This window comes from Colias eurytheme, chromosome 1 (assembly GCF_061535395.1).
Source record: "Colias eurytheme isolate Ceu_HAF_F1 chromosome 1, ilColEury1 Martin Lab GWU primary, whole genome shotgun sequence".
NCBI classification, from domain to species: domain Eukaryota; kingdom Metazoa; phylum Arthropoda; class Insecta; order Lepidoptera; family Pieridae; genus Colias; species Colias eurytheme.
Genome location: NC_142980.1, coordinates 2,318,011 through 2,345,257, shown reverse-complemented (window position 1 = coordinate 2,345,257; position 27,247 = coordinate 2,318,011). Strand labels below are relative to the sequence as shown.

At 33.6% G+C, this 27,247-nt stretch overlaps 2 protein-coding genes across 4 annotated transcripts; both read left to right on the top strand.

Moving 5' to 3' along the window:
* Window positions 1–554: 554 nt before the first annotated feature.
* LOC149910900 (uncharacterized) lies at window positions 555–8,931 on the top strand. 2 transcript variants are annotated; one of them, XM_090120330.1, is made up of 3 exons: window positions 555–597; window positions 6,236–7,622; window positions 8,163–8,931. In XM_090120330.1, the coding sequence occupies exons 1-3, from the start codon at window positions 583–585 to the stop codon at window positions 8,861–8,863; spliced, it is 2,103 nt and encodes a 700-aa protein (XP_089976456.1). In that variant the 5' UTR covers window positions 555–582; the 3' UTR covers window positions 8,864–8,931. The 2 variants fall into 2 exon arrangements, with proteins under 2 accessions (XP_089976456.1, XP_089976448.1); XM_090120322.1 differs by having other exon boundaries at window positions 6,236–8,931.
* A 6,468-nt stretch (window positions 8,932–15,399) lies between these two features.
* Window positions 15,400–27,134, top strand: LOC149910899 (ras-related protein Rab-21-like). Of its 2 annotated transcripts, none has more exons than XM_090120307.1 (6): window positions 15,400–15,472; window positions 15,544–15,605; window positions 16,690–16,828; window positions 19,008–19,175; window positions 22,218–22,336; window positions 24,247–27,134. In XM_090120307.1, exons 3-6 carry the CDS (start codon window positions 16,697–16,699, stop codon window positions 24,455–24,457), a joined length of 630 nt encoding a protein of 209 aa, XP_089976433.1. In that variant the 5' UTR covers window positions 15,400–15,472; window positions 15,544–15,605; window positions 16,690–16,696; the 3' UTR covers window positions 24,458–27,134. The 2 variants fall into 2 exon arrangements, with proteins under 2 accessions (XP_089976433.1, XP_089976439.1); XM_090120313.1 differs by having other exon boundaries at window positions 15,414–15,472; window positions 15,564–15,605.
* Window positions 27,135–27,247: the final 113 nt, after the last annotated feature.

The following is a 27,247-nucleotide window of genomic DNA, read 5'->3' as shown; positions in this document are numbered from 1 at the left end:
GATCCTTTTTCTTGTTAACACGATAGCGACCGAAATACTTTACTAATCGAGTCTTTTTTTTTCTCTTACGCTTGAGTATGCTCAGGAATAGAACCCTTTCATTTTTCAGGGTCTGATTCGATGTGGTTTAATTGTTATTAAATAAACAAAAATAATAATTAATAAATAATTATTAAAAAAAAATTATGAGGCGTGCACTTTTGGATTTTCCAAATTATTTTATTATTTCTATAAAATTTCAAAGATTCCGAAACTTTAATCGCCTGAGCTTTACATTGTTATTTTATCAATAACAATGTAAAGCTCAGGCTTTACCATAATATCAGTATGGTCCTGCCTAAAATATCTAACTTCTAACCTATCAACAAGTTATAACATAACGAAATATTCTCCATTGCGTAATTGCCTAAAGCACAGTGTTAGATAATAGATGTCACTAATTTCGTTGCATTTTCACGGCGAGAGCTTTCGTTACCGGTTCCTCATGACCTTGTACTTGAGATGAGCACCAGATCTCTATATAAGTTGGATTTCGACACACAAACAACATTCACGGGTCGGTATTCGTCTGTGACCCTCAAGATGTTTACTATCTGGGTGCGTAACTATTCTTTTCTCAGTTACATACTAAATATTATCTGTGGTATTGTGTTTGACATTTGACAATTACTTTTTTTTTCAATATTTAATCTGCGCTAACTTTGTAGTGTTTATTTTTTAAATTAACTGTCGGTATGTGTGTTTCAGTGTAACCAATTTATGTACCATAGATAATATTTAGCGTGCATATTTTAGTTTAAGTTTAGATATTATGTAACAGTTTTCAGTGATATATTTCATTTGTGATCGAACCGCGACGGTAATTGCTAAGCGAATTTAATTTTGTTTTTTCTTCTAGCTGTAACAATAATATAAATGTTACCTGCTTTAAAATTTTTGTTTCACTGATAAAGAAATAAGATATTTTTTTGGGTTACCTACTAATGGTTTAATTTTAATAATTATTTTAATTACATAATATGTGAACTATTTAACCGATTTGATAAAGAGGCAATAATATTATGTGCTATTAAGAAAATCTAAAAATCTCGTAACAGTGTCTTAGTTTAAAATACCTACACCCGATTTAGATTATGGATCCTTATCAGTTATCACTAACATCTCATTGTAATTATGTGTTTGTTTTTTAACATGCTTTTTATATCTTCATAAGTTTGTATACAAATATAACTGACTCCTTTAGACTCGATTTTGATTTTTGACCGATGAAATATGAACGTTGAAAACGTTCAGATTTAATTCAAACTTTGTGCAGTTATCAAGGATCGGTGACAATAAATAATTTCATTAGTTATCTTGACAAGGCGTGTTTTCAAAACTAATTTTATTTTAAAAAATAATTTTTTTGCGCTGATTGGAGCAATTAAAAAATGTGCGATAAAAATATCTAAGGAGTGTGTAAGCCGAATGAAATTTAAATCGTAAAAAAACTAAAAACTCATTGTAAAATTATAACAAAGAGGTTGACTTGAATATTTTTTAATATTTTAGTATAAGCCTTTAAACTAAAAATTATATAATTTGCGGAAATAAGTATTGTAATAAAACCCAAATTAACTAAAAATAGACAAAGCAGATCTAGCAACAAAATACCGACCGATAGTAATTTTGCATTTACCTAACACCGCGGTCACGGTGCGACAAGCAGTTTTTACAGAGATGAGCCTGCAAGAAACTCTATAATTGCTCAAAAGAGAAGCTTACTAGTCTTAAAAACTGGATCACGGCAAAATAAACCACTTCTAAGCTAAACTACCGCGAAAATATAAAAAAAAAATGTTGTGTGGTTTTATGAAACCACGGTAAAAGTGAAACTGTTCGAACGGTTCCGAACACTGCTTTGTGTAGCGCATGTCGCGTGACGGTTGGATGCCGAGTAGGTATACCTACTCGGCAGCCGCGATACACGCGACATGCGCTACACAGACCAAAAAGTTTGAGACGATGTAATAAAAGTTTCACTTTAAAAAATTGTAAGATACGATAAATAAAAATTATATGTATATAAAATAACCCGATTACGAAATAAGACCGTTCAAGAAAAGAGCATAGCTACGATTTTAAGTCTACAAAAGATCGGTACCTAATTGGTAATTGGGGTAGTGGCCACCATAGAGTACATTATTACAAATGGTGGCCACTAAAGGCTTTGCCAGATAGAACGCGTAGCGCGCATCAAAGCGCCTACGTGATGCCGCACTATGACGCGTAGTTGTGTACTACGCGGTACTAGGTATAACTTCATACAGCTCGACAACGTTGTGACGCACGCTAAGTACGCGTACTATCTGAGAAAAGGCTCGATAGTAGATAATTTATTATCCTTTTATTATGTTTAAAAATAATTTTTAAGAATTACAAACAGAAGAAAAACCCGCATAGTCCCGGTGGGATTTCCGGGATTGCGTCATTTTCAAGGGATAAAAAGTAACCTATGTCCTTTCTCGGGTATCAAAATATCTCCATACCAAATTTCATGAAAATTGGTTCCGTAGTTTAGGCGTGATCGAGTAACAGACAGACAGATACAGAGTTACTTTCGCATTTATAATAATAAAGTATGGATTGTAAAAGTTATTATCACATAAAGAGTAAAGAAACTTTTTCACTATCATTACCTATATTTCTTTTTCTAGTATATACTAATACAGTGAATATTATTGTAATATTTAATAACTTTGTGAATAAGAGGAGAAAAATTACAATAAAAATGTAGGTATAGATGTATTACGCTACGTAGATTGTTTATTAGTGCTCTGTGCTACGTAGATTCCAAAAATCGCATCACATTAAAACTAAGGTAATAGCAGTTATTCTCCGGGGATGGCGAAATATTATTGTGAATAATCTGTTTAAACTTGGACTCAGGCTAGGGAAAGATGCCCATAAAAAGTAAGTGGCCCAGAAAATTACTACCTACATTTCGAAAATCTCGAAGTATCAGGGTAAATAATAAATCAAAAATTACAATAACGCAAATCCACCAGGATCATAGTAAACTTCCTAATATTGCAGTCTACAGTCTGACACACGAGAATAATGTACGTTTAACAAGCTTCATAATATCTATTTCCTATTTAATTTCCACCCGAAAACACGAAAACATTTTGCATATTGAGACAGCAATAAACTTAATGAATTATTAAATTGGCCTTGGTCACATTGTTGTTGAAAATTGAAATATTTAAAATTTCGGAAATCACCGATATGGTTTATACTTTATGGCGGCAATAAATATATCGTCTGTGGTAATTGCCCGATAAATAATTGTTGTCTGTGGTCACTTAGCCCTTTTGAGAATGGGGAAAAACCTTTATATAAAATATCAACGACGTTCTTTTATTATAAATTACTTCCGCATGAACCTCCTTCCCTTAATTTTTCATAGTGTGTGTATAATCGTGTAAGTACATAAACATAAATAAAATTACTCATTTATACACACACAAGAAAGTCGGTAATATTATTCGTAAAATATGTATACATTTCAAATGACTGATGAAATTACATTTATATTTTACTAGCTTACCGCCCGCGGCTTCGCCCGCTTTGTCTAAACCCTTATCATCATCACTACATAGTATAAAACAAAGTCGCTTTCCCTGTCCCTATGTCCCTATGTCCCTATGTCCCTTTGTACGCTTAAATCTTTGAAACTACGCAACGGATTTTGATGCGGTTTTTTTTAATAGATAGAGTGATTCAAGAGGAAGGTTTATATGTATAATAACATCCATTAAATAGTGGAGAAGTACTGTTATTTTAGAGGTTTCTAATGTGATGTCGTAAATAATTACATTTTTTTCCGCTTACATTGCAAACGCAGGCTGAACCCTACGAGTTTTATCAAAATAATGTACTAAGTATTATACACATTGAAAAGGTCTACAGAAAAGTCCGCGATGGTATATGTCTATCTCTTATGGATAACCCACAATAACTTTTTTTTGTCATTTACTTTTTACGACAAATAATGGCTAATTTTCGATGCGATTTTAACCAATACAGCAATAATCCTTAACCAATTAAATACCTTGAATACATTGTTCATTTAAGATAGATCTTCATGGCCCTTTACACCGTATGATTTAAGTGAATATTTTCGAAGATATTACAGATTTAAAAATTGCGGGACGTAGCGTTTGCACCCGTGCGAAGCCGGGGCGGGTCGCTAGTAAATTATATACCTACTAAAGTCTAAAACCTTCCTCTTGAATCACTCTATCTATTACAAAAAACGCATCAAAATCCGTTGCGTAGTTTAAAAGATATACTCAATCGATTGGACGAAACGTTAGTTTGGCAAAAGATTTCAATTTTACTTAATAATGGGGATAATAAAACATTGTATAGATTTTCAGAAAAAAAAATCATTACCATCAATAACAAACGCGCAGGGTCAACCGGTTAGTTTTTAATTTAAAAAAATAACACAAACGAAAAAATATATAAAACATGTACAAAAATATTTATACAAAAATTGAACTAATCCTTCCTTAATATAGACAAATTTATAGCTGCATAAAGATAATTATGCGTGGGTGCATAAAAATCCATACTAATATTATAAATGCGAAAGTAACTCTGTCTGTCTGTCTGTTACTCAATAACGCCTTAACTACTGAACCAATTTGCACGAAATTTGGTATAGAGATATTTTGATACCCGAGAAAGGACATAGGCTACTTTTTACCCCGGGACATAGGATAGGTTTTATCACGAAAATCCAACGGGAACGGGAACTATGCGGGTTTTTCTTTGACTGCGCGGGTGAAGCCGCGGGCGGAATGCTAGTTGCATATAAAATTGCAATAAATCATAATCAATATTCGATTACATATTATAATAAGATACATTTGGTATTTGGTAACTTTAATTCAATTATGGATAAAAATTGTAAAACTAATGTAAAACTTAACAACAAAATATACATACGTAACTATGTAAGAATAAAAAACGTAACTATTAGAGTTTCCGATCCTTAATAATCGCCGTAAACAAAGAAAACGTTACAAACCTTTGTTATAATTACAAATAACTAGACTGTAACTGTAAGAAAGTATCTAGAATCTAGATATGTATTTCAAAATTCCATCTATCTTTATCTCATCACAAACATTTTCCTACTATGACAAAAGGAGGTAATGCCAATAACATACATAAACGATAGGTTTCTGAACGTGAAGGAAAACAAGACATTAATTTACGTATTTTAACTTTCGCTTCAATGTGTGCATTGGAGTCGTAATTTAGCCCATGTTATTACAGTGAAGTTCAATGCTCTGAGACATGGGTTGCGCAATGTCCAAACCTCACCGAGACCCACCTTGAACTGACCATAAACACACACATCTTTTACCACAAATAATATAACACTATACAATATGCGCTTTTTAAATAGTTATAATATCAGTGCGTTTTTTGAAATGAGATTTACAAGTGCACGCGTTAGGTACGCAATAGGGGTATAAAAAAAACTACATTAAGGACTGATTTTTCAATCCTTGGTTAAAACTTATTGTACATACATAAAAAAAGATATACCGGCCGAATTGATAACTTCCTCCTTATTTTTGATGTCGGTTAATAAAATGATGCATTTTAAACATAACGACATTAGATTTTTAGGCAGTGGTGACACTTAGGTATCCGGTTCTGACCTAGGACTTATATCTATGTAAAAATAGTTAATTACCTATGTCCTACTTAAATGATTTTTAACAAATTGATACAATTTCAATCGGAAAAAACAGTGTACTTCGAGGACAAAAAGTCAGGTGTAAACAATCTGTGTGAACAAATGTGTGAATCGATTCATATTCACCGGAACTCATTGACACTGAATTTTATTTCAATTAATTATATCTTCAAAAAATATACATCCGTGACATTTGCGGTTGTATACATTGTTAAAAATTTAATTTGCCTAAAGATACGTGAAAACGTAGGTACATCTAACTAGTTCGCCCTAGTCGGCCCTAAATTCAATATTTGTAGAAGAGATATATCTGAAACATAAGCGCAAAATACAAACTAAATGTTAGTAATTTCTCCAATATAATAAAAAAAAAGTTCCATTGATATTTTTATACGTGAATTGCGTTATTCCATACCTGCATCACAATTTACAGATATCTTAACGTAATTATTTTAAATGTTCTTTTCGTTGTTTCAGGTGCTCGCAGTCGCTCTTGGAGCTGTGGTTGCTGATGTCAACCAAGGCTACCAATACAAAGCGCCGTCGTTCGGCTTGCCTACATACCAATTAGGAAGCGGTCAATACAACAGCGGGCTGTCCGGCTCTGGCTACCAATCAGGCTCCAGCTACTCGAGTGGCTCAAACTCCTACAGCTCCGGAGGCAGCGGCTCTTTGGGAGGCATCGGTAGTGGCTACCAGAACGGCTACGCCCTCGGCTCCAACTCTGGAAAATACAATGCAGGCAATGCTGCAACCTTGTCTACCATTGGAGCTAGCTCTTCTGGAACCGGATACCAAACCGGTTCTGGTTATGTTCAAGGCTCGTCCAACAGCGGCAAATACAGCTCAAGCAGCTCCTCATCTGGTTTAGGATCTGGTGCATTAAACAATCGTTACCAGTCAGGAGCTTACCTTGGATCTTCCGGCAGCGGCTCTGGAAATGGTTTCGGATCATCTGGAGGCAGCAAATATGCCTTTGGATCAAACTCCGGCCAGTACAACTCTGGTTATTACAACAATGGTGCTTCACAAAGTGGTTCTGGATATAACGTTTTCGGTTCCGAATCAAACAGTGGATCCAACTACAACACTGGATCAGGATTGAATTCTGGTTATTACAATGGTGCACAAAGTGGTTCAAATTACAACGTTTTAGGAAATGTACCCGGAGCTGTCAGCAGCGTGGGATCTTCAGGTCATCAACTAACTGAATATCAATCTACTTTCCAAAGTACATCTGACACGAGTGCTTTAGACAATGTTGGTAGTCACTATGAAGCTGCAAGTAAATACCAACATCAACATTCGACAGGCGTGAAAAACGAATATTACATCCAAAATTCGAACCAACCAACACAAGTGTTTAAGCACTTCTACGTATGGTCAGCACCCGAGGAACCAGAAATTGTCCAACGTAAACCTATTGTGCTGCCACCACCACAAAAACACTACAAGATCATTTTCGTCAAGGCCCCAACACAACCCGCTCCAGCTCCTCAAATTATCACAGTGCCAGAACAGAAGGAAGAGAAAACTATTGTATACGTATTGGTTAAGAAACCAGAAGATGCTAAGAACATTGCTCTTCCTCAATTCGAATCAAAGGCACCATCCAAACCTGAAGTATTCTTCGTTAAATACAACGACAAGGCCGAGTCTCAAGCTCTTATTGATAACATTGTTAGTGATTATAACAAGGGTGGTATAAAAGCCTCCTTTGAAAACTTCAACGTAGGTTCCGGTCAAGGATCCCCGTACACCATCGTAGGCTCGACTAACCAGGGTATTGATGAATCCAGCTCTGGATCACTTGACTCCTTGATCGGATCGTCCCAATCATCCGTAAGCAGCTCATCAAACTCAGGTGCAGTATCCTCTTCTTTTGGAGATAAATTTTCTTCAGTAAGTGAATCGCCATCAGCTGTCAGTCTTCAATCAAACTCAAATAAAGGATCCGGTTTAATAACTGTAAACAAGTTATCCTCTAATAATATTGGTTCTAGTACTGGTTCCGCTTCTAGCTTTGGATCTTCATTGTATAATAAGGAATCTTCCGTAATCAGTGTAACACCCAGCTCAAGCGTTTCAACTGTAGCTAGCGTCGTCAGCTCTAGCGAGGACGAAGAAGATCAAGAGAAGATTAACAACAGATTTGGCGCAGAATCAAACACTAATGAAAATGATTCAAAAATTTCAAGCAGTTCCTCTGTAGCTGGGTTTGAATCTAGTTCAGGAAGTGATGTAGAATCCAGCACAGCAAGTGGTTTAGAATCTAGCGCAGGAAATGTTTTAGAATCTAACAAAGCAAGTGGTCTAGAATCTAACTCAGGATCTGCATCGGACTCCAAGAGTGGTTCTAGCTCTGCGTCAAGCAGCGAAGACTCAAGCTCGTCCTTTGTTTCAGGTTCAAGCTCAGGATTAGGATCAAGTTCAGGTGCTTCCTTTGGGTCAAACAGCGGAACTGGATCAATCAGCGGTGAGAGCGCAAATCAAGGTAGTAACTTCGGCTCAGGTTATTACACTGCTCAACCCGCTGTATCTTTCGGCGTCAACAGCGGTTCTGGATTAAGTAACCTGGGATCATCATCAGGATCCAACAAATACTCATCATCATCAAGCTTTAGCTCTGGAAGTGGATTATCTGGTGCTAGTGGATCTGGCAGTGGATCAGTATACAACTATGACTCTTCTTCAAAAAAGAGTTCATCCTTCTATAACACAAAGCCTGCTGTGTACTCTGGTTCTTCATTAGGTTCAGGCAGCAGCTTTGGATCATCTAAATATTCTTTCGGCAGCAGTGGTCAAGGCACTGGTTCTTCCTACTACACGCCAAAGCCAAGCGTAAGCTTCGGTACTTACACTGGTAACGTTGGATCTGGATTAGCTTCCAACAGATTTGGCTCAACAGTCTCCTCTTTCGGAACTGGAAGCGGTGTTTCTGGTTCAAACGGTTTATCATCTGCCAGCGGATCCTCGTTAGCCGATTTATACGAACCAACTACAGTGAGCAACTTATCTGCCAACCAAGCTGGATCAAGTTTAGTCTCCACTAGTCAAGGTGTTCCACACGAAACTTACGGAACACCTCAGTTCAAAGTATTGTAAATTTAACGCTATGTAACGACGACTGTAACTTTTAATTTTGGATGCAAATAAATGACTATCCAAAAAAATCATGTTTTATTTAAATATTAACTCATAATTTATTTAAAAATCTAATCATTTACAACGTTCTGACACTTATCAATTGACTTGAAATTATGCACTTATCTACTTTAATTGCATTGTTTCCTTATTAGTTGTCCTATAAACATTCATACATTAATCATATTATGAAACAATTAATCATATTTAAATAGTTAAGATGTTTTTATAAAAGGTTTAATGTTAAGAATCTTAAAAATTCAAGAATTTACATCATATAATGATTTTAATTATCACAATAAATTAATTCTGACTTGGAATAGGTATTCATTAACCTTGCTGTATATATTCAATATTCATGTCTATTCATGAGTTCATGTAAGTTAAAGACGAGAACAGAATATTAAATAGACGTTTATCTACACATTAAACCATTCGATATACACTTTAAATATTATCGTAAGCTATTACCACGTCATTATCACAGATGATAATATAATAGATACTTATATCTTAATATACCTATATAAATCTCGTGTCAAAATGTTTGTCCTCGATGGACTCCTAAACCACTCAACCGATTATAATAAAAGTCGCACATCATGTGCAGTTCGATCCAACTTGAGAGATAGGATAGTTTAAAAACATGTAGGTAGGTACCACGGGCGAAGCCGGGGCGGACCGCTAGTAATATATAGTAATACATAATACTATCTATTAAGTACATATTACTATTAGGTACGTAAATTACTATTTTGTATTTTTCCTATAATAATAATTATGTTGAACCGATTGAAACAGCGATCTAGTGAATTATTAATTGTAGTAAAAAAGTGAAAAATATATATAATATTTTAGTAATTACGAATTGCTATGTTTGCATCATGCATGCTCGTCTAGTCTTGAACAGAACTTTTTCGACTGAGCTCTGTGGCTAACCAATGCAAAATATTACTAAAAATTAATTTCTTAAATTAATTTCTCCCTTTACCCAAAAATAAATAAAACACACATTGTACACGGCAAAAATCACACCAATAAAATACATAGATACGTTAACAGAAGCCAGAATCACATCTTTCATAAATGTAACTGCTTAATCATTTATAAATATTTCTGACTCTCAAAATATATCGATCATTTCATTGAGGAACATCGTTATAAATAAACTCTAATCCGTTCATTGCGTGTACACTGTAGGTACACTGTACAGAGTACGTACAAGATGAATGGAGGCATAATATGAAATATCAGTTGTGGAATGTACAGCAATTTCACCTGTTTCCAATACGCAAAAGCGACGTCAGACGCTTCTTAATATAACTATTAGCTGATTGCAATTGAAGTTGGCACATTACTGGCATTTTAATGTTGCCCATCCGCATGCTTGATCTGTGTTATCTTGATTTATCGAATTGCGAGCCATAATATCGAATTCCCGAGTAATTTAACTGTAATGCGTTGATGCTAGGGCTGCGAGATGCATGTTTTTAAATATTATAAACCTAGGTATGCCATATACTGAACAATTGATGCGTTGCAGTCTTGTAGGTACAATATTCTAACCGTAGTAGGTATGTGACAAACGCTATCCCATTACGCACTTGCCATTACAATTGTTGTCAACAATCAACAGCATTAGATCTCAGTCAGCTTTATCACAGACAATAATCTTATATATAAAAATGAATCGCAAAATGTGTTGGTAAGCGCATAACTCGAGAACGGCTGAACCGATTTCGATAATTCTTTTTTTATTATATTCCTTGAAGTACGAGGATGGTTTTTATGTAGAGAAAACGTAAATATGTACCACGGGCGAAGCCGGGGCGGACCGCTAGTAATATAATAATATACTACGTATACAAGCTTTATTGGTATTACTTTCGAAGTCCAGAATAGTTAAAATCTAGAATTCAGACAGCAAGACCAGCACAATAACATAGCAAAACAACAATTATTAGTTATATGCCTTTATGAAAAATATCTAATTTAATTATTCACATTACAGTCCATTTATCTTTAAATCAAATAAACTTCCTATTATTTGATCACATTAAAAATATCTATAACTTCAAAGTTGCAATTGTTGGAATTCCAACAATTATTTATTGTTTATGGAACCTAAATATACGAATATTTTGTAAGGAAAAGTCTGCGAGAGACAGCCCTAATGACGACTGATAGTAAGTTTGATAGGCATTGTTTATGAATGAAATGCCTCTATTTCGAGGCAAGCGCGCGTGACGTCTTAATGCTTATGCACTTTTCTTAGGATTGCTTGGAATGTTCACGGCGCCGGCGCCGAGCGCTAAGGTCATTACACATTGGCACAATTTCAATGTATTTAACTAATAACGTATTTAACGTTTATGTCTATAATTTATAACTCCTCGATTTAGGTTAGCGTCAATCGGATGGATTTGGAATTGATTCCTGTTTGAATATCGCTCTTCTGTAATCTGTTCTTTGATCTTTCATTGTTTATTTTTGTTTGCCCTTTGGGAAAACTCACTTTAGTGAATGTACCTACAAAATTAATTTGCTCGTAACTACAGTGAAGGGAACATAATTGTTAAAGTTGATGTTTTTTTTTTTGTACTTAATTTATTAAATAAGTTTCAACATTGCCGTACCTATGTCCTAAAAAATAAAACTAGTATACATTATTATCACAAACATAAATAGTACCTATCTATCTGTATTTTTTAATAAATGAATAAATAAGTTCAGTGTGACTAGTCTGAGCAAAATTCGCAATAAGATGAAATTCACATTCAACTAAAAAAATATTCTCCTAGCTGAATTTAATAGCAATTTCTAGCAGGGTTTATATTTTACCAAAATAACTACTATGTGCAGTTTGTATACTAATTTAAATAATTTCTTTACGTTTTCTAAGTAGATATATTAAATGAGATAATATTATATTAGAAAAATATATCAGTATAAACTTTGATGTATAAACAAGTACATTACTACGTTATTTTTAACAAATGCAAAGAAATACAATATTACCACTTCACTAAAGACTAGGTAGGTATGTAAAAAATGTATACCTACATATTAAATAAAGGCTAAATAAAGGTTATGTACAGATCAACCAGCTTAATGTATTTAAACATAAATCAAAAATAATTTGTCTAACTAGTAATAATCAACACAATCGCAAAATAATAACTAAACAACTCGATTCTATGGGTAGATACATAGAAATATTACGTAATCATCTGCACAAAACATAATAATACGCTATAAAAAATAAATAACTTCAATCATATTATATAATAATTTATGACTTAAATAAATTGAAATGTATTTTGTGTATTGTGCTTTATTTTATTTATATTTGGAAGTCGGATCTGGGTTTCACCCAAACTCAATAGTCAATTTATATTGTAACGAAACAAAGAAGACTAATTGTTTCGGGGCCGTTTTAAATAACCACAATATTTTGACAACATCGTCTTGCGCTAGATCCTGCGAATCTATCATAATTAACAAAACCAAAATCGGTATCGTAAAAGTATTCCAATATCCGCATGTAAAATTTTTTATCCAAATAAATAAACCTCAAGCTAATAAAATTGCGATATTGAAAATACATTCAAATACATATTTTAATAAATATGTGAGATTGCTGTCCGTCGAAATGGAATCCGTAATAGGATTAAAAACATCAATGCCTATTGTGACAGGAGGAGCATATTATACGACCCAAGACATGATATTAAAATTCTGTGAATATGAAATGAAAAATACGGGAGGATATTATATTTGTACATCTGTAATGAAGAGCACCAACTGTGCATTCGAGGGAATACCATTATTTATTGGAGAAAAGGTCATAGGTATTTCTGATAAACAAAATATTTGTAATTTGCAGAGGGTATTTATATCGGTTGGTCCAGTGATCCCTTGGATAATGTCAGTTATGAGGTACGATAAAGTTAAGTTTATCAAAACGAAATCACAACTGAAAACTGCTACATTAACAAAACGAAAAAGAGCTTTACACAAACAAATATCATTTCGAAGTAAAACGAAAAGACTAACACATAAATCCAACAATTTACACTCCTTAAAAAATATTGCAAGGCAAAATAAAGAGAAGACTTTGAAAAATACAAAAAATAAAACAAGTATTAACAATAAACTCAGTAGAGAATATAAGGCAACTAAAAATAAACAAAAGGCGACTACTAAATCATCAAGTAAAAAAGGAAATAGTTCGTGTAAACATAATTCTAAATCGTGCTCAAGATACCAATCCAAAGTTATTACAACAAAAACCACAAACACCACAGCGAGGGTACAGAATATATCAATAGGGACAAAACGATTTAAAACAAAATTAAAATTAAAATTATCATCAAAACTATCAGTATCACATACAAGTCCCACGCCGAAAAAGATACTTCCAAAAACCAAAACTACGACAAGCAAAAAAACTAGCACAACAAAATCTACAAAACCACCGAAAATAATCGAAGCTTCATTTAAAACGACGAAAAGAACAAATCCAAAGATAATTACTACGAGCCGTAGCACCTTTTCGACGGTAACTGGAAAACCAAACAGAATTTTATCGACAAAGGATTCGACTGTGGTTGACAGTTTTAAACCTGTTTCATCACCAAAACCTACCACTATCCAATTTTTTAACTTAACAACAAGCTATGACAATATAAAATTAAGAGAAGACAACATTAAGGATGGAACATTAAATGTGTCTGTATCTTCAGATGAGAGAAGTCAATTGAAATTATCAACGAACGCAGTAGACTGGTTCATGAAGAAATTCAGTGATAGACTCCAGAAAGGCCCTCCACCGATTCTTATATTAACTACAAAAATGACCACGGAATTTATAGATTTAACATAACTAAATTTATAATAAAAAGTATTAATACTGTACCTACGATAGAAGACTTCTTATAATATTATAGCCTTAAGTATAAAACTTATGTAACCAAATTCCTCCCAAATGACTGGACTGTTTTTTATTAAATTTTGCGTGTAAGTATATCAGGTCTTACGGAAGGACGAATTATTGGCTAATGGTGAATTATTAGTAAAAAGGCCAGGGGCGTAGCTACCGCCGTATCTGCCGTATCAATTATACGGGGTCCCCGCGCCAAGCGGGCCCCCAACGTGCGCTTTTGTGAGAAATCTTTACCCTTCCTAAGGGCCCCCAAACAAATTTTTATACGGGGCCCCGCCAAGGCACGCTACGATTCTTAAAAAAGGTGTATAAAAGTTACTGACGCTTCGGAGTGGCACGTTGAAATGTGGCTATATAGCCGTTCAGTACTTTTTCATACACGATAATTCAATCATACTTCTTTGTCATGAAAGATCATGAGAGATCTAATGATGTGTTTGTAATCTACAAATCTTTACTTGCCTACTATTATTGCCTCTAGATAACATGGGGTCGAAGGCGGAAAAACGTTTACCGTGCAATGTTTTTCTAGGTTTTTCCATTGATTTAGTCGTTAATGAACCTTTTTTTTTACGTTGGGACATTTCCCAGCGTAAAAATTAGTGGAATATAATAATTTAACACATATTTTAGAAAAGAATGAACTGTGGACTGTGGAATGAACTGTGGACAAGAAAATCATTTCATATAAATTTTTTGACGTTTTTTATCCCTTTCACACCTAACTTGGTAAGTGGGTGTGAAAGGGATAAAAAAAAACAAACAGGCGTCATTCAAGGTCATATTTTCTTGTTACAAGTTAGTGTTCATACTGAAATCTCCAATGATATAAGCTTCTTGAACTGTACTAATAACATTATGCCGGGTCCAGACCGGTGCCGGTGAAACTTAATGCCGGGTCCAGACTGGTGAAACGTAACATGCAATGAAAGAATTCACCGTCCACATTGCTGCAATGTATCATGAAAGGTAACACACTTTGTAACAATTTCTCATAGTTCGGACGTCTTGCGCGCGCGAATTGTGCATTACACGCGCATGCTACGAGCATTACAAGCCGCGCGCGGAGCGATCCGTGATTTGTCGGTTTTTCGACGAACACAAAGGGGCAAGGAACACGAATACGGGAGATTCGTAGTAAATGCGCGTTAAGAGCGCGCTATGCGTCTGTGTGTTGTGGACGGTGAATTCTTTCATTGCATGTTACATTTCATGTTACGTTTCACCAGTCTGGACCCGGCATTAAACAGATGAAGAGTTTGTTGTTTTTTTTTTTTTCGTAAGAGTAAATAATAAATAAAAGTATCAAAACTATATTTCCAACTATAACCTAAGTTGCCATAATATGTTGATTTTTTTTAATTTGCCGCCCTTTTACAGTCTCATCTTTCGCTATCCAGACTCTAGTCTGTACTAACCATAAACAAATATTATGTATTGAGGCAACTCTAAAGACATTATACTGGCAGCACATGTATGCAACTTTTATCTACTGTCTATGATTTTCGATGAAGACCGTATGTCAAAATCAAAAATGTAAGATGACATCTTTGTAAAAAAATTCAATGTCACCTGTCATATCATATCAGGAGACGGGAAGAGAAATATTGACATTGCTCTAACGTGTAGGTATTAATTATTATTGTAGTTGGCAGCAGCTATTGATTTTTATGTAGATTATTACATGTGTTTTTAGACTCGAATTGTGGGTCTCAGAAGTTACCAAGGTTTCCTTTACGTACCGGTTAATAATTGTTGGTAAGTATTTTTCAGTATAATACAGTCTCTACTTTCTAGACGGTTAATAAAAAATCGTTTGCGTATAAAAAATATAGTGTGGCGTTAAAGGCGGACATATAAAATCGAATATTTGCTAATATCATATCTTCGTGTATGCATTGTTTTATCTTGGACTGTCAAAAGCAGATCCTTGATACAATGTAGATTATTGTAAAATAGTACCTACATAATATCTTGTTTTGACTGAGGTTCAGTAAAAAATTTGAATGTTTCTCAATATTACACAAGGTTATTAGGTCTACCGTTTTCAAACTACATCAATCCTATCATTTAAACATTACTGAGGAATGTACACATTTTGTATTTTCAATTAAAAGTGACTGTTTATAAAAGCAACAAGTAAAATCAATGTAACAGGTTCCTTGGCGTAATATTCTACTTTGTAAATAATAAACAGAGAATGCCTTTTCTAAGACAATTTATATGTCAATACACAGCAAAAAATTGTACAGTAGAACTCCAATTATCCGAACTCCGACTATCCGAATCGCCGATTATCCGAATCACAAAAAATTGTCCAAAAAAAGTCTAAGTGCGCTATTATTCTTCCCCTAACAAGAATATGAAGAGGATGATGATGATAAAGATGCGTTGTCACTAGAGGAAATTAGAAAAGTGATTGCAAAAATATTTAAAACATGTGAAAATTTCATGTTTCTTTCATTTAATTCAATAAAAAAATAGTGCAATATCAAAACGTAGCTTTTATTCTCCCCAATGGCAATATTTTTTTTTAATCCAATTATCCGAATATTTGATTATCCAAATGGGTCCCGGTCCCCATTAATTTGGATAATTGGAGTTCTACTGTATTTAAAATCAAAATTGTTATATTTTACTATATGACTAAACAAAAAGAAACAAATGGTCTAAAAGAAGATTTGCTTATTATTCAATAGACCATTCGGAATGGTTTATTAAAGTCATTATTTTCTTGATTCCTAGAAACTGATTACCGCCACTCCATTTCTCTTTCATACGAAATAAGAGCTTGTTGTGGATTTGCATTTACTTTTATATATATTCAGAAGTTTTTTTTTAGATTGAGAATGGCAAACTCACCAAGTGGAATCAACAATTTCAAAGTGGTTTTACTGGGCGAGGGATGTGTCGGCAAGACGTCCATATTGCTGCGGTATATTGAAGACAAGTTTAATGACAAACACCTGACTACACTTCAGGTAATTTAAGTTATAAGTTTATTTATACTTAAATATTGTGATTTGTAAGTTAATTCTAAAATCTTTAATATGTAGTCGGTAGTATTATTAAAAAAATACAGATTCACTGTCTTTAAACATAGTCATAGAAGTAAATCATGAAATAGGTTCAATGGAAGAAGAAAACACTTCAAATTATGATGACGCGCGCTTCGCCGCGTTTTCAAAGAAGTCCTTGCATAGTTCCCGTTCCCGTGGGATTTCCGGGATAATCCAAGTTACCCTCTATATGTGTACTTAATTTCATTGTAATTGGTTCAGTAGTATTTGCGTGAAAGAGTTGTTGCTTTACCTGTATTTTTATTATTTGTTGTTATAGTGGCAATACCTCTTTAGGTACGGAATCCTAAAATGCAGTTTACGCGTGAAGATTACATTTCGAATTTTTTAATTTAAAATATAATAAATACTGATGACAAAATACTGTATTTCGTCATTAAACATAACTTAATTGTAGTTGTAAAATTAAATGCAGCTAAGGAAACTGTAACATTCCCTCAATAGCAAGTATACAATTATGACTTATGAGGATTAGTTTCCTTATTATAATTATTTTATGTTCAATAATTTCAATGTTTGAATTTTATTAAGTACAGCTTTGCATGTCAAAATAGTGAAGTTAAATTGGTATACTGAACACCTACAATAATTACAGAAAATATAACTACTGTCTCGTAATTATACTATGGGAATTAATACTAGCTTTGCCCCGCGGTTTTACCAGCAGAGCTCTGCTCCTGTTGGTCTTAGTTTGATGATATATAACCTATTTAGTATATCCTTCCTCGTTAAATGGGCTATCTTACACCGAAAGAATTTTTCAAAGCAGACTGGTAGCAGTACTATTATATATTCTGTGCTGGTATTCCGATTAACGCATTCAAACAAACAAACAAACTTTTCAGCTTTATAATATTAAGAATAGATTAACATTAGTAGGTGTGAAATAAAGGTACGACAAATTTAATAATTTTTTTTTAGTGTAAAAATAGCATACGTATAGTTTCAATTGAGCAAGTATGTACTTAAAGGTCAGTTGAGCATCCATCAACTTTTGGTTGTTGCCGATGTTCATTGACATTTTTATTTTTTTTTAATAGTTAAATATAATTTTGTTTAAAAGTCATGTTCAGTGTCAATAAAACTGAAATAGATTAAATAAAATTAATCAATAGTCATTTGTAAATATTTAATCTGAAATTAATTTATTCAAGAGAATTTATTTCAATACCATGAATTGTTGAATAAAAACAATAATATTAAGGTTGATGAATACCAATAAAATGTTGTCTTCAAGATAATTACTAAAATTTGACTAAGTACTGAGCAATAAATAAAATATACTTCCACGTATTGTTAAAATATTATGTCTACAGTAATTTTCCATTGGCTCACAAATCAATACATCAACCCACATAGACTAAAACGGTCTCTGCTTACCAAGAAATTAATTTAATTACCTTCTGCATACTTATCATCCCACTTATGTATAAGTAGCTTTTCAACAGAACTCAAGGAACGTTCTAGAAAAATAATGGGCGGGAAACAAGTGGATAGTGTTTACAATTTTATTGGATTTGTGAATGCTACACAAATATTTGCGAAATGTTGAGATGAAAAAATAACTAATACCCGCAACACCGCGGCGTAGTCAAAAGAAATTTCCATGGAAATTAGGTGTTTCGCTGCGTTAAAAAGTAAACACCTCTCTGTATCTCCACACACAAAAATCATACAACCCAATCGCATCATTGCGTCGTGAAACAAAGATAAACATTGCATGTAGATATAATATAAAGTGAGGATTCTTATCCTCTAATACAATAATAAAATGGAATGAATAATGGATCAATTCTTGATTTCAGGGGAATAGTATCTATAAATTATTGCGTAGTACGTCATGGTATTCCTTGATGTATCGTTATGATTTAATTATGTTGTTGTTTTCGTACTCAAATGAAATATTGCAGATTAGGTTCATGGGCATATGTAAAGCGTAGCTATCATCATCATTTATAAGATAATGTCGAATGTCCAATTTTTTGAGATTTAAAAATGTTATTTGTCACGTATACAATAAATAAACGAGGAATTTTTTTTATTTAATTATTTTATTATATTTTAATTACTTGTCTCACAGGCGACGTTCCTCAACAAAAAGCTGAACATAAACGGAAAAAGGATAAATCTCTCAATCTGGGACACTGCCGGCCAGGAGAAGTTCCACGCTCTAGGCCCAATCTACTATAGGAACTCGAACGGCGCCATCCTCGTGTACGATATCACCGATGAAGACTCCTTTGGAAAGGTAATGTTTCCTTATATAGGATAATAAATTGTCAAATGGACCGCCCCCATTTCACAGTGGTGTGTTGAGCCGAGGCATATTTCCAAACTACACAAGGCTAGCACGCAACGGTGTGAAACTAAACATGTATAGTTTGGAAATAACTTTTTTTACAAAGTTTTTCCAATCTTTACAACAGTAGTACGCAAATACTCAATTATGTAATTTGTAGTGAAGTAAGTAAGAATAGCGATCCAAAACATCGCCAGTACACATGAGGACTAATCGTGTATGTTTCGGAGTAAGCGCGGCGTCTTTAAATCTAAAGCAAGCAATCGCTCGCGTTTATATTATTGTATTGCTGTTTTTAAATCTATTATTACAATGCATACACGAATGTTGCGTACTGATCGTGTATAGTTTGTATCGTGGATGCTTGTGTCTTCTGTAGAAGTATCCTATAGGAAGGCCATTTTTTTTGTTTACCATGATGATGACTGCCTCGTGATTGTGATGTCTTTTGAGATTTTTTATTTCGAATATGAATTAAAATTGATTTCTTCACAAGAAACAGGTATGTAATGTGTAAACCGTGACCTTCGAACTAGTGGTTAACTATGAAAGACAGTTTCTTCAGAATCTTTATATCGAATTTATTTGTATTTAACTTATAAATATCGTTAATTATAAAAATTGCTTAGTTGCTAAAATTAAACTGAAACAGTAGTTATATAGTTATCACAAACATTGTACGGTTACGGACATGAGAATGTGTATAATTACAATCCAATGCCTATTATTAGATCCGAGCGAACAGTTATTCCCTAGTGGGATACGGGACAAATGCATTTTATATCTGCTTCGATGCTCTATTACCACAGTATTACCATTATTTCCTACAGTAGGGAATCGCCTTTGATGTCGCGCGATGCCGCCGCCAGCGTAGGTAATGACGCTGCCACACGAAAATACGCTAGGGTTGCAACAAATGGGAAATAAAACAATTGTGATTATTAATATTATGATGAAATCTTTATTCATATGTACATTCAAAATAATTGCGATTATTAAATCTGATGTAATTATTTGTTCATAAATATATAATTACAGATATTGCACTGCTAAATATTATTTACGTGGACACTTTATTTTTGGATGTTCTTAATTGTATATTATAACATTTAACTAATTAATGCATTGGGATGTACAATCTGATTAGAAAATAATGAGGACAACATATAAACATAGCTTTGATTTTAATTCAACAGATACAATTAATACAATCTTTCTGAAATATTGTTTCCTTCTGGGATTTCAATGTAGATTTACATCCGTAAACCGAACAGTTTGTGCGCGCCATAATAGAATATGTAAATACCTATGTATAATAAAATTATTACACAAAAAATACGACTGCGTCATCCTTTCGCGCTAGGTAAAGCAAACTAAGCGTGTTTGCTTTACGCGGCCCGCGTCGCCCGACCCCCGCCAGTTCCCCTCCGTTTCTCTGCACAAGTACATTCGTCGCACTACTGTAGGAAATAATGGTAATACTGTGCTATTACTTTGATACTTAACGCGTGAGCCAACAATCGAGGAGGCCTTTTTAGTTTAGCATAGCCAGAATAAAACAAAAGCACTAATGATTACTTTTTACTTAAATTTTAACCACGAGTTTATAAGATAAGCATATAAAAACATGGCTATTCTTATTCAGTACCTAATAACATTTTTTTTGACGAGCCCTGAAAATATTATCTACACATTACTTCTATGGCGAAGATGTTCAAAAGCAGACGCCTTATAAGTTAAAAGGCTGAAACGAGTTTACGTTATAGTTGTAGAAAGATCGAGATTTTCAAATAAGAAAATTCTCGCGAATGGTAAAGGTATACATTTCAAAACACAATGCATATCGACATTGTTTGAAGCTTTTATTCTCCGTGTCCTACATAAAGCGAAAATTTATAAATAACACACGTACAATACAGTTCCTTTGAAATAGTTTTATAATACTTGGCTACAATTCCTTTATGAACTATAAACTCACAATAGAAAAATACTAAGTTTCATTGTTGCGGTGACTGCTGAGTGGCATTATATTACAAGTTTACAATAACAAGGTAAATAGCGAAGACTTACGCTTTCTTGGTAAAGAAATATCGGTAGGTTTGTAATCAGCTAGACGTTTTCAAAGGGACAGATTTTAATTAGCAATGTTTTCAAAGAAACGAGAATGGTTGTATTTTATAGGTCGTTTTTTCCTCCTCTAATTTTTCATCAGGTGGGCGGTATTTTTCATTAGCTGAATTTGAAGGAAAGTAGACGTTTACTATACTTACGTATATATACCTATACAGGGTGGAAATTTTCTGTATAATGGTAATATACGTACAATTTAATTGTATTAAGTGGCATTGATAAAGATCTGTAAATTCAGCCTTCGAAAAGCCGCAATTGAATTCGATAAAATATATAGAATAGATTAAATATTGGATTTCTGCACTGAACTTTAAAGATAGATTTTCCTCGTATTATATGTATATTGTATAACGTTTCATGTACTTTAAAACGCACTGAGGATTGTACTCTATACATTCGCAATTGGTGTCATCCTGTTTGTGATATGTGAAGACTTTTTGTATTCACTCGGCACATTGTATGCATTTTATGTAACTAATACATATTATTTATGCTAAAGTAACTACTATGCATCTCATATTAAATTAAAGTTATTAAAGTTATTCTTAAAGTATTTTGGAATGGAAGGGGACAGTAGAAGCATAGAATGGGGACATCATAGTGATCGGGTTACATCTCCAATTAAAGTATACAATTAACAGATGAAGTTAAGCCCCGTGTCCACTGTCCCATGGAGCAGATGCATTATAAATAAATTGTTTAAACCACTGTACCAAGGAGGCGGTTGACACAAACACATACAATTTTTGTCCGAATGAACTGATAATTTTTCAATAACAATTCGCAGTATCTCAAGAAAATTTTAAATAATGATCTATAAAAAATACACTTATATGTAATTATGAAGTTTGGTATTTCCAGGTTAAGAATTGGGTAAAGGAGTTGAAGAAGATGCTCGGCTCGGACATTGTTCTGGTGATAGCTGGTAACAAAATAGACTTGGAGCATGAGAGGACGGTGCCGCTTGAAGAAGCCGAAAGGTATAAAAGTAAACTATTGCCAAAAAATTTGCTGCTTCCTTGGTACAATAGTTGACACATGAGCGTAGAACCATAGGGTCCTGGGTTCGATTCCCGGTGGAGACGAAGAAAAAAAATGTCTCTGTCTGACAGGTCATAGAAGGCTGATCACCTACTTGTCCCCTAAAATCGATCAGTGAAACAGATGTATAATACATCTGCCCCTTACCCCACTAGGGGACATGGGAGTCATGGGACTCTACTTATTGCTAAAAAAAAGTATAACTTATTAATAATAAGTTGTAAAATTTAATTACAAGCAAGCACTGAAACACTAAATATAGAATTGAAAGTTAATTTAAAATAGTCACGGTCTGAAAAATATTATTTTCAAGAAGTTATTACATAATTTAATAAATCTCTAAAAGACTCTTCTCGTCGGTATTCGTGCGTGCATAAAATGAAATAGTAAAATTAAGCTAACAATTAGTTATTATAATCTTTAAGTACCTCAAAAACTGACTATATAAAAAAAAATCACGTGAAAACTGAAGAAAGATAAAAATCTTCTAGATTGGACAGCACCTTCGTCTAATGTAATATTTTTAAATTAATATCTTGCTATTAGTGATCTATTTACGCGTTGCTCCGACTCAGTGGTTATGTCGGTCGAGTGCTAAATCGAATATAAAATATAAATACTACAATCTAAGAACATTTCATTTTAACTAGTGATCGCCCACTTGTCAAATTTTTAACTTAATTATTCATATTTAATTTTTCTTTATAAATATATTTTTCATGAGTCAAATGTACACAAATTTGTAACCTTTAAAAATTGTTATCTCTAAAAATATCAACTTCGTGAAAATTCAGAGGACCTCTTTTATTTTCTGCAGCTATTATACTTCAATGTTAGGAAAAAATATTTAATAACGATACGTTAACATAATGTGTCGTTTTTATAGGTTTTACTAGCCTTGAAAGAAATGTAAATGTTTGTTGTTTTGACAAATTCGTGCATCAGATAAGATAATATGTGGCTTTGCTTATCGTTATATGTTAATATGTTGACAATATAATATTACTTTTATGAGATATCTATATTCTAGAGTAAGTCTAAGTTTTTGTACGGATGAAATCTGTTTAGAAAGAATCTTTAAATATGATCACACGAATGCGGAGCATGCATTTGGGTTTTAGGAGCCGTAGAATTTGAAACACTTTCTTATGTCAGAACAAGCAAAGGGGCAGATGGGCCACCTGATGTTGAATGGTCACCACCGCCCATAAACAGTTGTAGCATTGGTAGTGTTACAGGTGCTTTACCGGCAGTTTAGGACAAATAAGCTTTTTTTTGAAGGCCTCAATGTCGTAGTAGCGTAAATCTTTCTTTCTAAATGATGCTTAACATATTATTTTATTATATAACGATTAATTTTTCATTTAACTTTAATTATGATTAATTCTTACTCATCTAATGTTCACGCTCATTGTTTATCTGATAGATGTGATTGTTAATGCTTGGGGGCCTGGTGACCCGTAACACAACTATTTTATACTTATCGCGGGCACCAGTCTCTCACAAATGTTAGTGTTAAGATATATAGATTAACAATGTATGTGTTGATTGTACATTTGTGATGAGAAAATAAATAAATTTAATTTAATAAATTAGAATACTCTTTACAGTCACTGGACTCTTTATTTAATATGGTGCTGACAGAATAACAGCGTTACAGCCTCAGCTGTAACATTTATGCTGAGTCAGTAATCCCTTTGAGGTGATACAGATATAATATAATATTATTACGTCTACATGTAATGTTATACTTTTTTTTTAGTTATAAGTGTTGTCTGTAATTTAATGTACTGTATCATTTTTTGGGAATAAAAGTGTTTCTATTCTATTCTATTCTTAATATTTCCAGCTATGCGAACACGGTGGGAGCGAAGCACTACTACACGTCCGCGAAGCTGAACCAGGGCGTGGAGGAGCTGTTCCTGGAGCTGACGCGCGAGATGGCGGAGCGGGCGGAGCGCGGGGCGCGGGCGGACGCGGGGCGGGGGTCGCGGGTGCTCGTGGTGGACGACGAAGCGCCCGCGCGCGGCTCGTGCTGCGGGGGGGCGAGGAGCGCGTAAGTGCGGCGCTATACCCACCGGTACCTCGCCACCAGTGCCGGCGTCGGGGCGGGCGAGAGGGGGCGATGGCCCAGCCCCCCTAGACAAGTGGCTTTCTATTAGCGTAAAGTTTAATAGAATAGATTATGAATGTATGAGATTGACGTTTGATTACGACGACGACGACGATTGATTACGTCAATCTCATACATTCATAATCTATTCTATTAAACTTTACGCTAATAGAAAGCCACTTGTCTAACCCCCGGCGACAAATTCTGGGGGGCGCCGAGATCTGACGTTTGAGTCTCTTGCCTCTCCTGGTGCAAACCTTCAGAACACCTCAAGTGGGCGCCACAATATTTTCGCCCGGGGTGTCAGTGGCCCTTACACCGGCACTGCTCGCCAGCTTCTACCTTCTGGGCGCGGTCGTTGACTCGCGATCTCTCGCGGCCCCGATCTACGCAGTAGTACTGTATGATCGGTGTCGGCGTGTTCGTCGACTCGCGACCTAGCTACAATTTCTTTAACCTACGCAGACGTACGCTACGTTGTATGACGGGGCTTTGTCGATCACAAAATCGAGGCAAGTTTCTTAAGCGCTATCACAAACTACGCAGTACGTTACGTTGTATTGCGGGCGCGACAGTCACCATGCGCAGAAATCCTTTGCGCATTTCACTGAGCACTACAGTTACGTGCCAACTATTATACATCTGATCTTAGTCTACATGTGCATTGTACATTTTATTCGTCGGTCGTTCTAGTGTTCGTTGTTTCTAGAACTTCCGCTTTCGGAAGTACATGGCCAGTTCCGATGTTCAATCTTTTATTTCGGTTCGAACGAATCTAAATAGTACGTAACTTTTTGTACTACAACATCACTTTTTTTTTCATATATATTTTATTATATTTTCAGTTTATACGTATATTCAAAATGAATGAATATTTCTTATTTGCATAAAATTATAAAAAAATAACATTTTATTATATTGTTATTCTAAATGAGATATAAAGTATTCATATTGTTTATTATTCGAAATTACTATTTGAACAAAATTTAACAACGAAGTGTTTGGTCGTCATCTTATATTTTGTCAAAGGGTTCTTAAACTGTAATAATTCTATTTTTTTAACCGACTTCAAAAATAAGGAGGAGGTTCTTTATATATAATATACATGGATAATAATTAGTAAATAGAACGAATTAAATATTTTCCATGCTTTACGACTTCTAAAAATGTTGTCCAGTCAACTTTTATTCTAAATGTTATCGAATGAAAATTTTGTATCGGTCATTTAGTAACGGTGTTAATAGTTAGGTATATTTAATTATAAGATATGTCTTTTATAAATGGTTAAGACATTATTAGGAACTAAAATTAGTCTCATTTTAGCTAAGCTGGATTGTAAATTGTAAATCTACTTTTTCTCCCGATATCGATTGAAATCATTAAATTATACATGTTTCCATGTTACTTTGGGATAATTTCTCACTACTTCTGTGTTCATTGTTATTCAACTGTACTGAATAAATTCATCTTTTTTATGTTAGCTGTATCGTGTTACTACATTTATCGAAACTAGGCCACACTAATCTAGGTATTTTCTAAAAATAAATAGAGGATATGAATGACGTCATAACGGTATTTAGGGCCGATTTTTTATGCTTGGATAAAACTTATTCGTCGAATAATGTATAAAACTACCATTTTAAAAACGTATTCTAATTGCCCGTATTTGACAGTTTACGTGACATTTTAATATTATCGTGTAATACTTTATTGGACGGATAAGTTTTATCCAAGCATTGAAAAATCGGCCCTTAGTGATATTAAATATTATAAAGTGGTTTACTTACTTCGGACCAGTAAGCTTGTGATATATATGCCTAGATGTGAATATATATTCGGGTAAAGATAATTTTCTCTTTAACGAACGTCATGATAACGTGACGTGATATTTATATGACAACATTTGAAACAATTCAAATATATTTTAAAGGGTTTTTAAATGTTATTCAATTAACTTTATATTGTTCGATTGTAACTAAACTTTTTCTTATTATTCGTTAATGAAAAGGACTGTATTATTTTCGATATATTAAATATTTCATATTGTGACTGTGTGTGGGCCCATTGGTATATATTGATTGGTCCGAAGGTTGCGTTATAACTTTTAAAATATATAGATGTGCATTTTTCATCGATTAGATTAAACATTAAATTTTAATTATTATTATATACATTAACTGTACTTTAGTAATGTTATTTAGGATTAAATACTGTTTCTATATAAATATAGGGTTATAATTGTATATAAGGTCAAAAAAAAACAAATACCTATGGAACTTTTTTAACGTATAGTTATACTTATTTGTACTGATAATATTTTGACTATAATTTGTCTAATAATATATTATTATGAATACCTTTCATATATTATATATAATTGAAAAATTTTCATTGTTAATCTTTTTTGCTGCATAATATTTTGTTGGATTAACTAAATTAACTTTATTTTGAATATTTATACAACAAATATTATTTTATGTATTTGAATAATGCATGTGATTAAAAGATATTACTTGGCATAATAATAATAATTGATGTTTAAGATTTTAAATATCAAATTTTGGAAGAACTTTCGATGGTTGTTTTTGTTTCAACATCGGCTATTTTAATTTTATTGAGATGGAAATTTAGCTTTTTGAATATTCTTATGGGGAACAAATTTTTATTATTTTTTTTTTTATTATTATTAAATTATAACATCGTGTGGTAAAGTTAAAATATGTATTCTGTATAAAAA

What these genes read in the sequence shown, in the direction of transcription:
- LOC149910899 (XM_090120307.1), top strand. Translation starts at nt 16,697, where the DNA reads ATGGCAAACTCACCAAGTGGAATCAACAATTTCAAAGTGGTTTTACTG. An exon ending in ATGAAGACTCCTTTGGAAAG is followed by an intron (nt 19,176 to 22,217) that starts GTAATGTTTCCT and finishes TGGTATTTCCAG; the next exon opens with GTTAAGAATTGGGTAAAGGA. An exon ending in CCGCTTGAAGAAGCCGAAAG is followed by an intron (nt 22,337 to 24,246) that starts GTATAAAAGTAA and finishes TAATATTTCCAG; the next exon opens with CTATGCGAACACGGTGGGAG.